The 13,019-nt window shown below is 42.3% G+C and overlaps 1 protein-coding gene across 3 annotated transcripts in view; it reads right to left on the bottom strand.

The window, feature by feature from the left end:
• Nucleotides 1-3,993: 3,993 nt before the first annotated feature.
• The window catches only part of ccdc85ca (coiled-coil domain containing 85C, a), a 39,310-nt gene continuing 30,284 nt past the window's right edge, over nucleotides 3,994-13,019 (bottom strand). For all 3 annotated transcript variants that reach the window (XM_083551114.1, XM_083551113.1, XM_083551115.1), the window contains exons 5-7: nucleotides 9,407-9,502; nucleotides 8,887-8,985; nucleotides 3,994-7,052 (exon numbers count right to left, since the gene is read on the bottom strand). In XM_083551114.1, the coding sequence (XP_083407240.1) occupies nucleotides 6,963-7,052; nucleotides 8,887-8,985; nucleotides 9,407-9,502 (285 nt within the window). In that variant the 3' untranslated portion in view covers nucleotides 3,994-6,962. The remainder of the gene's footprint in view (nucleotides 7,053-8,886; nucleotides 8,986-9,406; nucleotides 9,503-13,019) is intronic.

Below are 13,019 nucleotides of genomic sequence, written 5' to 3'. Positions count from 1 at the left end.
AAAATAAAAATAAAAAAGTTGGAAAAGGGAATGTGTTTAATCAGTTCATTAGCTTTTTAGGACTACATTAGGTCACAACTACTAAATAAATAAATAAAGAATTAATTGTATTTTCAATTTATATTTTTCAGCTTATTTGATTTAAGGCATTTATGATAATGATGATAACTAATAATATTGTAATAATATATAATTAACATAAATACAGAAAATAAGCAAGTAATGTATTTTTTATTGCTAATTAAATTGTAATATATTCTGCTGTTACTATATAATTACTGAAATATTAAACTTGAAATATACATAAAATATATTATTTCCACCAGGGGGCGCCATTATATTAGATTTATTTATTTTATCACAATTACCTGTTCACCACCGAAAATATAATTAAGCCCATTTAATAAATAAAGCAATTATTTATTTATAAACAAAAATGAATAATGAAGGGTAAACATGTTTAATGTTTTCAATCAACTGATTTGAAATTAGGGCTATATTATGTCACAACAACAATATAAATAGTGTATTCATTTATTTGTATTTCAGGTTTGATTTAATGACATTTAAAAAATTGATGTTATAGCAATAAAGAAAATAAGTAAATGTATTTTTATTGCTGATTTAATTTTAATATTAAATTCTACTGTTACTATATCTTCTTCTTCTTCTTCTTCTTTCGGCTGCTCCCATTAGGGGTCGCCACAGCGGATCATCCGTCTCCATACCACCCTGTCCTCTATATCTGCCTCTTTTACACCAACTACCTGCATGTCTTCCCTCACCACATCCATGAACCTCCTCCTTGGCCTTCCTCTTTTCCTCCTACCTGGTGGCTCCATCTTCAGCATTTTTCTACCAATATAATTCATGTCCCTTCTCTGCACATGTCCAAACCATCTCAATCTCGCCTCCCTCACCTTGTCACCAAAACATCCTACATGTGCTGTCCCTCTAATAAACTCATTTCTAATCTTGTCCATCCTCGTCACTCCCAACGAAAACCTCAACATCTTCAGCTCTGCTACCTCCAGCTCCACCTCCTGTCTTTTACTCAATGCCACTGTCTCTAATCCATACAACATCGCAGGTCTCACCACAGTCCTATAAACTTTCCCTTTCATTCTTGCAGATACTCTTCTATCACAAATCACTCCTGTCACTCTTCTCCACCCACTCCACCCTGCCTGCACTCTTTTCTTTACTTCCCTAACACACTCTCCATTACTTTGCACTGTTGACCCCAGGTACCTGAACTCCTCCACCTTCTCCACCTCTTCTCCCTGCAACCGCATCACTCCACTGCCCTCCCTCTCATTCACACACATGTACTCTGTCTTACACCTACTGACTTTCATTCCCCTTCTCTCCAGCGCATATCTCCACCTCTCCAGGCTCTTCTCAACCTGCTCTCTACTCTCACCACAAATCACAATATCATCTGCAAACATCATAGTCCAGGGAGACTCCTGTCTGACCTCGTCCGTCAACCTGTCCATCACCACTGCAAACAGGAAAGGGCTCAGGGCCGATCCTTGATGCAGTCCAACCTTCACCCTGAACCAGTCTGTCGTACCTACTGCACACTTTACTGCCGTCACACTGTCCTCATACATGTCCTGCACCACCCTCACATACTTCTCTGACACACCTGACTTCCTCATACAATACCACAACTCCTCTCTCGGCACCCTGTCGTACGCTTTCTCTAAATCCACAAATACACAATGCAGCTCCTTCTGTCCTTCTCTATACTTCTCCATCAACATCCTTAAAGCAAATAAGGCATCTGTGGTGCTCTTCCTCGGCATGAAACCATACTGTTGCTCACAGATGGTCACCTCTTCTCTCAACCTGGCTTCCACTACTCTTTCCCATAACTTCATGGTGTGACTGATCAACTTAATTCCCCTGTAGTTACTGCAGGTCTGCACATCTCCCTTATGCTTAAAGATCGGTACCAGCACACTCCTTCTCCATTCCTCAGGCATCCTCTCCCCTTCCAGAATCCTGTTAAACAATCTGGTTAAAAACTCCACTGCCATCTCTCCTAAACATCTCCACGCTTCTACCGGTATGTCATCTGGTCCAACCGACTTTCCATTCTTCATCCTCTTAATCGCTGCTCTCACTTCCTCCTTACTAATCCTATCTACATCCTGCTTCACTAACTCCACATCCTCCAACCTTCTCTCTCTCTGATTTTCCTCATTCATCAGCTGCTCAAAATACTCCCTCCATCTTCTCAACACACTCTCCTCACTAGTCAACACATTTCCCTCTCCATCCTTTATTGCTCTAACTTGCAGTACATCCTTCCCAGCTCGGTCCCTCTGCTTGGCCAATCGGTATAAATCCTTTTCTCCTTCCTTAGTGTCCAACCTCTTATACAGTTCCTCATATGCCTTTTCCTTGGCTTTCGCCACATCCCTTTTAACCTGCTGCCGCATCTCCTTGTACTCCTGCCTACTTTTCTCATCACTCTGTCGATCCCACTTCTGTTTTGCCAACCTCTTCCCCCTAATGCTCTCCTGCACTTCCTCATTCCACCACCACGTCTCCTTGTCTTGCTTTCTATTTCCAGATGTCACACCAAGTACTTTTCTAGCTGCCTCCCTCATCACTCCTGCAGTAGTTGCCCAATCATCCGGCACCTCTTCACCACCACCGAGCCCCTGTCTGACCTCTTCCCTGAACCTCACACTACACTCTTCCTCCTTCAGTTTCCACCATCTTATTCTTCTTTCAAACCTTACTTTCCTCCTCTTCTTCTTCGCCTCCAAAACCATCCTACAGACCACCATCCGATGCTGTCTAGCTACACTGTCCCCCGCCAACACCTTACAGTCTCCAATCTCCTTCAGGTTGCATCTCCTACACAGAAGATAATCCACCTGTGTGCACCTTCCTCCACTCTTATACGTCACCCTATGATCCTCCTTCTTCTTAAAATACGTGTTCACCACTGCCATTTCCATCCTTTTAGCAAAATCTACCACCATCTGCCCTTCCACATTCCTCTCCTTAAAACCATACCTACCCATCACCTCCTCATCACCTCTGTTCCCTTCACCTACATGCCCATTAAAGTCTGCCCCAATCACCAATCGTTCTTTCCTAGGTACACCATCTACCACTTCATCTAATTCACTCCAGAATCTTTCTTTCTCCTCCATCTCACAGCCAACTTGTGGAGCATAGGCACTGATGACATTTATCATCATCCCTTCAACTTCCACCTTCACGATCATCACCCTATCAGAAACTCTCTTCACCTCCACTACACTCTTACTGTACGCTTCCTTCAGAATCACCCCTACACCATTTCTCTTTCCATCCACACCATGATAAAACAGTTTAAACCCACCTCCAATGTTCCTGGCCTTACTCCCTTTCCACTTGGTCTCCTGAACACACAACACATCTACCTTTCTCCTCTCCATCATATCAGCTATCTCTCTCCCTTTACCCGTCATAGTACCAACATTTAAAGTACCAACCCGAACCTCTACTCTCCTACACTGCTCCTTTTCCTGCCGTCTCTGTAGACGTCTTCCTCCTCTCCTTCTCCTCCTTCGGCCAACAGTAGCCCAATTTCCACCGGTACCCTGTCGGCTAACGATACCTGTGGCGGTCGTTGTTAACCCGGGCCTCGACCGATCCGGTATGAAATTCTCATTTGTGATCCGCATATTTGATTTGGCACATGTTTTACGCTGGATGCCCTTCCTAACGCAACCCTCCCCATTTACCCGGGCTTGGGACCGGCACTAAGAGTACACTGGCTTGTGCCCCCCTAATGGCTGGGTTCTACTGTTACTATATAATTACCTAAATTTAAAACTGGAATTTATAAAGCTCTCCACCAGAGGGCGCAACTGTGTTGTTTTTTTTTTGTTTGTTTGTTTGTTTTTAATCACAATTACCTGTTCAGTCCCGGGAAGCCCTGCCCTTCTTCTTCCTTTTCCCTTTAATAACCATCCGGACACAGGATTACAAAGAGTGTACAGTTTATTTTCAATCATCTACAGGAAGTGCACTGAGGTTCATCTCAACGGCTTTTCATTTCCTAAACCAAACCTACAGTACAGTTCTCAAGGAAAAAAAAAAAAAAAAGATGATAATTATAAATGCATGCTAATTTGAGATATTCTACAGGAAAGAGGTATTTACACAGCAAGTTCTCCTACAGACAGTTTGTTCGGGTGGCACAAAACACGGGCTAGAGTCAGAAATCCTCACGTCATCACGACACGTCCTGCCTTCTCACGCAACCAAGCAGTGTGTTTGAAAGAAAAAAGAGAGCAGGTTAAAAAAATAACAGTCTGGGATTCATGGGGATTCTTTTTTTTGCTTTCAGATGAACAAAAGGCAGTAGTTTGAACTACATGAAGAAGGTAGAGGGCACTTTTGTCCCTCCAGCATCCTTAAAAACTAATTCCAATGTCGACTGCTCAGCTTTTTGAAAATCCTTGCAACCTTTTTGTTTTTTTGTAGAAATATCAAACTAGAAAATGTGTTTATCTTTCAAACGATTGCTGCTTAGTTTTTATTCAGTCACATCCCCAAACATACATATATATATATATATAAAATTAGAAATAAAGTACACACACGAGACTGCCAAAAGCCACCTGCTGCATCTTGGCTCAAAAAAATGCAAACCCGATTCATGTGAAGTTTAAGATCAGAGCAGAAGCGAGAATATGACGCTTTCACAACCAGGAGAATCTGAAATTTCAGATGTCTGGAAACATTTCAGCTTTCTCTATATGGCTTCTTAAATTATTGTACTTCTATTAAGAATGTTTGCTCATGCTCCCTTTTCTTTGCCTATGTGCTCTTACTGCCTGTGTGTGTGTGTGTGTGTGTGTGTGTGTGTGTGTGTGTGTGTGTGTGTGTGTGTGTGTGTGTGTGTGTGTGTGTGTGAGCTACTGATGTTCCAGAAATGTCCGACTCGTTCACATCAGACCCTTTCCTTCAGGCTCCACATACAGATTCCTGGGATATTTTGGACGTCCGACTGCCAGCCAAAAGTCATTCGCTCTTCATGAACGAGATACGACAACGAGAAACCCTCGGGCGAGGCAAAATTCTCCGTTCTGATTGGCTGTTGGTTTCTATAGCGACACTACACACGAAGAGACGTGTCGCGCAGATGCCGTGCATAAAATCGTTAATCGTTACTGAGTTTGTTTAAGGAGAATTGTGTTTAACAATTAAGGAAGGAGTCTCCAGTGTCAGTGAGCTCGGCCGTCATTTGATGTCTCGGTAACTCAACATGATGAGCGTTTATAGCTGCTGTAACGTAAGCGAGATGTGGAACTAGTAACAGTAAACGGATAAAAGGTACGACATGGGGTCAATTGCTGTAGTATAAAATGAAAACAAAAAGATGTTCTAGAAAAAAAGAAATAGCCTCCATGATGTAGCCGAGTCACATGACCTGACAGGTGATTCCCTTTGCTTTAACCAAATTCTATAATTTTTTTTTTTTCTGTAGTTTGGGTCCATGATGCACGATCTTTGTTTTTACTGGGCTACATCCACATTTCTCCCTTTTTTGGCACAATCTCACATTCTCCTAGAATTCCCACCAGTCATGTGACCACGAGTCTCCTCGTTTCTCGTCCTGAAAGCGGAGATGAGCAAAATTTCCTGAGCGGCTGGAAATAAAATCCTCCTGATTGGATTTTTTTATTACACGGAAAAAAATCTAAAATATCACTGAGATTTTACAGCACGAATGCAGCAAATATCTTTTGTGGCAGCTGCGAGGATTTAAAGGTGCAGTCTGGCATTTTTTGACAAAGCATCTACACAAACATTCGTACGCGAAAATCTTGCATACAAGTATGACGCCACGTTTGGCTAGAGGGCTCAAAAAAAATAATAATATAAAGAGTCCTAACCATACGTTCACACTAGCAATCTGCTGTTTTGTTTGTTGGTGCCCCTTGTGGGCGTGGCCTAACACTGAAAAGGTTCTAGCTATATTGATCTTTTAAAGCTAGCCTGATCAACGCAAATGACAGTAAGCCAGACTTACTCGGTGCTAAAAAAGTTCTTGACGAGTGCACCAATGGTTTTTTTTTTTCGCTACTTCCTTTCACCAAAATGTATTATGAAAGGTCACGATCTAATGTTACTGTTTTAAACATTTTACCCAATCATTAGGGTTTGTCCAACGCTAACAGGGTTTCTTCATTCTAAAGTTGTGCTAGTTTGAACTTAACGCTAGTCTCACAGCATAAACGACTCCGCTACGTAGCATGAAGACCAGGTACGGTTTTACTCCAGTGATCCAGTAACTACATCCCACTTACACCCCACAACGGTTCAGTTGCTATGCTGAGCCTAAAGCTTCAGCTGCGAGTTTATCATTTGCAAACGATTGTCAACGATTGAGTATAAAATGCCTTCGAGGTCAAAAATAACGCTGTGATACAACATGAGATGGAAAATCCACAGCCGATGAAGGTTTTTTTTTTTTTTTACATTATGTCTATTTGGATTAAAAGGTTTTGTCTAACACTGAGTGCTTGCATCTTAAAAAAAAGTACAGAAAATGTGGAAGCAGACGTGATAAGGAGTGATGTGATCATGGCATGAACATGTTTAAACCTCTGTAGAGAATAGAGACACAGAGGGTCGATTGCTACATCGTGATAGTTTATTTTCCTGAAAGAAGAAGGTCTTGACGCTTTAGGATCATTGACTGAGTGAACCAGCTCCATTGCTGATGGAGAGTAAAGTCAGGATTTCTAATGTATGCCACTAGCTGCCTTAAATCCTTGTTGCGTGATTTGATTGGACCGAACACGTCCAGCATACACTAAAACATGGCTGCCGGCACGGAGCCTTCGAAGTGCAGGTTTTTAATTGCTTTTCTGAAGTGCTCTGAAGTTACGCTGGTTTTGGGCGGACTGGTGTGTTGGCGTCTGTGCTGTTCGAGGCCAGAGCTACATCGGGGCTTTATACTGGTTTCCGGAGAGATGCTGCCGGATGGAGGGTTTGGAGCCTGCTGCATCACCGAGCTTACGCCACACCACCTGAGAGCAAAAGAAACAGAGAGGAGCAAGGGGGAGAAAAAAAGAAAAAAAAGAAAGAGGGAGGTGTTACACCGCTTTTGTTACAGAGACAGGAGTAGGCGGCGGGGGTTGATTCAGTGAATTGGGAGGAAAAGAAAGGAGCCATTGTAGCTGTGCGTCATCTCTGTGATTGTGCCCTTGACAGGCGAGAGAGCCTCGAGTGCACACTCATCCGTGAGGGAACCGCACGGCTCTGCAGGTCCCACAGTCCACACCAGTCCCATGGGTTTAAGAAGAGGCCCTCTTACTAAACCTGCCCTGAGCAGTCCCACTCTGTACTAGATGTTTAGGAAAGAACAAACCTAAATACCATACATAAATATGTACTCTAATTAAAATAGCAGACAAAAGAGTTTTTTGTGTGCTGATGAAGTTTGTAGTGAATGAAGACGAAACTGAGACACACAGCCGCAGTAAGGCGTTCGACGGTCTAAAGGTTTTAAAGATGGCCGTCAGTGACAATGAAGACGATGGTTCAGGCGTGTTGACAAATATTTCTATGCAGAATCTTTCCAGGCGTTAGTTAAACACGTGCTGGGGTAAGTGCATAAAATGTAGCAGGTTATTTTATAAACTCAAAAGTCCCGGAAGTAATAGGGGGGAAATCGAGAAGTTCTCGGAACAACTGTGATTGCCGAAAAATATTTACCTTCATCGATGTGAAACCCTTAAATACATTCCAGGGCAACCGGTTACCACCAGAAGACACATAATTAATTCAAAAGGAGTGCAATTACAGTGTCATGTGATCTTGTTCCCTGGAAGAACCGAATTCTTTGAGCAGAAACCATCGCAAATACCAAGGAGCTGACATCAGTGACTGGATAAAGGAGAGATTATTGAGATTATTCAGAGAAGCTCTAAGCTCTCTAATTTAAAAAAGCTTTTCAAAGAACTTAAACTGGACACTCCACTAAAGATGACCAGAAGACATCCTGGAGACAAACATGTGGGAAAAGGTTCTCCAGTCTTCATAAAAATTGAAATGAGTTGTTTTTGGCCTTAGTACAAAGCGCTTCCTTTGGCCAAATCCCAACACAACTCATCGACACCAACCCCTGCAGAGAAGCATGGTGGTGGTGGTGACATCATGCTGAGATTTGCCCTCATCCTTCTGGTTACTTCCATCATTTGCCTTTCTGGTAGAAGGGCCTCGTCTTGGCAGACGTGTGATTGTGCAGTGCTTTGCCCTGTGCTGTTCTTATCCGAACTGACCCGCTTTGTTTGTTCTTGTTCCGCTCGGCAGTTCTCTACAGCTCAGAGGAGCCCGATAGACCCACATTGTTCTCAGCGCTCGAGTTATTTTAATTTCTCTGACGGCTGCACTATCAACTCCACAGAGACCCCCTTATTTGTTTTGTTTTCTTTACTAAAGCCTCTAATAATGTGGCCTGAAAACCTGGGCCTGCCAGTGGGGTCACTGAAACGCTGTCCTCAATCAAAGGGCACATTTGACATGAAAACATACTCTGGATTCTCTATGGCCCGCTCCTGATTTATGGCATTGGTCAGACGTCCTTATCCAGAACGACTTACATTTATCTTCATACAACTGGGCAATTATAGGTTAAGAGCCATGCTCAGGGGGCCAGGAGTAAAAGTTTGGTGAGGCTGAGATTTAAACTCATGACCTTCTGCTTCAAAGTCCAATGCCTTAATCACTAATCTACTACCCCTGTACAGATGTACATATTCAGAAGCAATGCCACAATGCACCTTATAAAGGATGTGCGCAGAGGTTGATGAGCTGAGCGTAGGGGAAAGGAAACATGGATACTCAAATCCTCGGACTTACGTTACACATTTCCCTCACAATAGCTTTCTCTTTCTCGCTGAGATCCTCCTCGTAGTCCTCAGGAATCTGTCTGTCCAGGTTCTCGTGGACCTCCAATACCTAAAAAAAGATCGAAAAGAAAAAGCATAAGACTGGTGGAATCAATGGACCAAAGCCTGAATTCAACCTACACAAAAGATCTAAACATGTAGAGTCGTGTAAAAAACAAAAGCACACCCTTTTTAAGATGTGCAGTTTTACACTTAAGGATATAATAATAATCATTTGATCCTTATCAGGTCACATAAAGAAGTAGGTAAATACAACCTCAGATAAAACGCAACACATGACATTACACTGAGTCACTGTTTATTTTTGTATAATGAGACAAAGACACTATGTGAAGGACTCGTATCTCCACAACTCTGTTATGAAAATACTTTTCGCTGCATCAGGTTCCTTCGCAACCTGCATCTACACGTGTTCGAGTCTTTCCATTAAGTACGTACGAGTTAAACAATATTTCACGTGTAAAATTTACCTTCATGGCATGAACCAGAGCTTCTGGTTTCTGAGCGGACGTTATGTATGGCGTGATGGGCGAGGACAGATCTCCACCCGGGAGTCGAGCAGTGCCCTGTGGAGAAAAAAAAAAAAAACACACTGTTAGTGTTTCAGTCACGTTATCGGCGAGGATGTGTGTTTTTGGAATAAGGCATTCTTGTTTTCCTGAAGGGTTAAAGTGTCTCGGAGCTCATGGTTGTCAGTGCCGCCCTCATGAGCGCCAAGCGCATCAACAATGAGTTCTTTGAGTGGGTTAGGCCTGGCGAGGCCCTGTTTAGACACAGCCTTTTGAGTTTTATTCTAGCGTTAAATCCACAACAATCGAGCCCGCATTCCAGCATTGGGGGCTGTGAGCAGAGCACAGAATGGGAGCAGCTCCTCGCAGTCAGCCTCCGCTGCTCATTTACAGTCCCCAGAACACACATCGGGCTGGAAGCGAGGGCATTTCGCACACTCTTGATATGGGTATGCCCATTGGCACGAGACTGAATACATCCACTACCAAGGGGCCGTTTTGACATCCCTTCATTAAGATTTATGCCGCCAGGTTTAAATCCCATCCATAAAAATAACCGCTAATGTCGAAAGCACTACACACCATCCGGAAGTCTAATATCCAGGGACCACATACAAATACACTCCACTATACTAAAGAAGAGTATGTTTATTATCTAGGAACCACACTCGAAAACACTCCACTATATAGAAGAGTAACTTTAATATGTGATATATATTGTTTTAGCTTTATTATACTACAGGAAAGGTAGTATAGTAAAGCTGAATTATTTGGAGATATACACTGGTCATACGTAAATTTACTATCAGGCTCCACAGTCAATATATTATAGAAAATTTACTTCAGAAACAAGTCACTATAATAAAATACATTTACAGGGAAAGCTCTAATCATGACAAATTGTTTAAAAAAAAAAAAAAAAAAAAAAAGAGACACCACAATCAAGTCAGGCCACTGCACTGGGCCAAACCAAAACATTCCGAACCAGTAAGATAGCTTTATTTTTCCATAGGCCTGAGGAAGTGCAAGCGGCCTATCTTTTATACTATATCAGCAAAATGCACTCACAGTAATGATGAAAAGGATTAAATAATCATCCCATGTTGCTGCTTCGTCCACATTTGGAATTGTGGCCCAGGGGGAGTTTTAATTACATTACATTACATTACATTAGTTCTTCTACGCCAGCAGAACCTCTCTAGAAACATCTTTTTGTATCATCTCCAAAACTTCCCAGGTTTGATTTGACAGTCTTCAGGTCAGAATGATGCATTAACTACTTTAACACTGCTGAATAAGATGCTACACACAAGCCAATACAAACATATGTGTAAAATTCTTAGATGACCAAGCAGTGCTCTATGTGCCAGATAAACTAGAATCTGACCTCTGAGCCACTTCCGTCTTTACAGGCTTATAGAGGAATAAAAAAATAAACCCTTGGCGGTTATAATCCCCTGTTAAAAACGACCAAGGGCTCTGCACAGGAAATCCAGTAGGGCGGATTAAGCCTCAGGTGATAAACACGCCGTCTTTGGCATCGTGTAGGACGTGTTAGTGGAGAAAGCAGTGATGGCGGTTTTTATCCCATTAAGATGAACGTCTGCTTGCATTCTGAGTCACGGCAATGAAGCTACCAGAGAAACAAACCGTTACAGATACACTATTTCGTTACGAACAATATCTGCGTAATATACAGAAAATACCCTAATCAGAAAGAAGGAAAGAAAGAAAGTAAGAGAGAATCTAAACCAGTCACTGTGATGTGCTTTGTCCATTTCTTCATAAAGAGCTTCTCAGGTGCCGTATCCATAGAACAGCCTGCTGGAGGAAGAGGAAGAGGAAGAGGGCTTTAACGTGAGTGAGCTCCAGTAGAGAAGCGATCAGCATGAGATCTGTGAGCGTCTGATTCTCTCTGATCCTCCTTTTCCTCTGGTCAACACAGTAACAAAGCTCCATACTGTTCCATTATCAATGCACGATTTTTAAAAAATATTCCATGGATCCTGATAAGATTCGTTATATAAATATCACACACTCGAATCAAAATCATAGAGATTTTATTTAACACTTAACTCGAGCGACAAGTCAAACTTTTTTTCAGAAAATCAAAAACGTTATGACTGTAATAACTGATGAAGGTGGATTCAGCAGCATGGTCATTCCTCCTGGTTGAGACAGTGTACAGACGAGTAAAGCTCTGCTCTCTCGCCATTAAAACGCCGGGTTTGTGATCTCTGCATGAATCCCACAACGCTTTCTAATGGAGTTCTTGGACTTGAAGAGTGCTGATTTATCCCGTCACAACCAATGAGCGCTGTGATTAGCTAAACCTGGAGGGCTACTAAGAAGAGAGGGGGGGTTCACATCCACAAAGAAGCTCGTGACCTTTTTTTCTAAGGAGAGGAGGCGGAGGATAAAGAGTAGCACCTCAGGGAAAGAAACAAAGCAAGAGAGAGAGAGATGGAGTGGGCGGTGATGGAGAGAGGAAGAAGGTCTAAACAAAGAAATGTTCATTTCCTGCTCCAGCTCGTTAAGCAGGGTACAGCAGAGGACGGAGGCACGGAAAGCGCAAGAAGATACGAAATCTTGCGTGCAGACGTTTTACTGCTGCAAATCAACACTCAGGTGTGAGAAATGTTGACGCAGGTTTGCGTTGCTTGGAAAGGTAGCTGTCACTTCTGTCTGGGTTTAAAGAAAAATCCATATGCTACTTTTTAAACCGAATTATTTCTAATTCTTCCCGATCGCTTTCCAGCAGACAATCCAGAACGCAAAACGTCACAGGGTCTCAAACCACAATGCAGGTACGGGCTGACGTGAAAAATTATAGGATACATTCTGTGGCTACTCGATATTTGTTCTTCGCTTGCCAATCGCTGCCATTTCCTATCATCGCCAACGTTTTTACAACAGTCTAGAAAACTTAATTTGTTTTTTTGTACAGCTTCAAGAATTTCTGTGTGAATGAATGAAGGATGGAAGGAAGGAATACATACCGTAATTTCCGGACTATTAAGCGCACCCAAATATAAGCCGCACCCACTGATTTTTACAAAGATTTTTATTTTTAACATAAATAAGCCGCACTGAAACTAATGAACTTTACACAGGCGTTAATGAAAGACAGTGTCTGTTACACGGCTTGTATCTAAACAGTAGCCTACCAAGAAAGTCATTGTTCACTGTCTTCCTCCTTCCTTTCACAACTATTTCTCTCTGGAGTTTATCTTTTGGCTCGTCGTGCGTTTAAAAATCACCATCAGTGAAGTTTTTCTCCCGATGCCGTGCAGTTCAGAACACAGGTGAAGTGTGTTTTCATGCCCGGTTGTTTTCAGCGTGACGAATGATTCACATTTCCTGTAGACAGTCCGAGTGAGCGGCAGGTCAAACGTCAGAGGAACATCATCCATATTTATGATGTGGTGCGGCGCGATTCAGTGGGAGCGCATCTGATTTAATATAAAGAGTTTCATTGGTTCACCTGAACCCATTCCGCAATTTGATTGGTCTAATGTTATGGGCCCAGTTTTTTGTCTTGAAGCTTGTGAAAAAATCCCAGGAAAAATCCATG

Source organism: Silurus aristotelis (assembly GCF_946808225.1).
Source record: "Silurus aristotelis genome assembly, chromosome: 9".
In the NCBI taxonomy this organism is placed as follows: domain Eukaryota; kingdom Metazoa; phylum Chordata; class Actinopteri; order Siluriformes; family Siluridae; genus Silurus; species Silurus aristotelis.
Note: the sequence above shows the minus strand (reverse complement) of the source record. Positions and strands in the feature narration are given on the sequence as shown.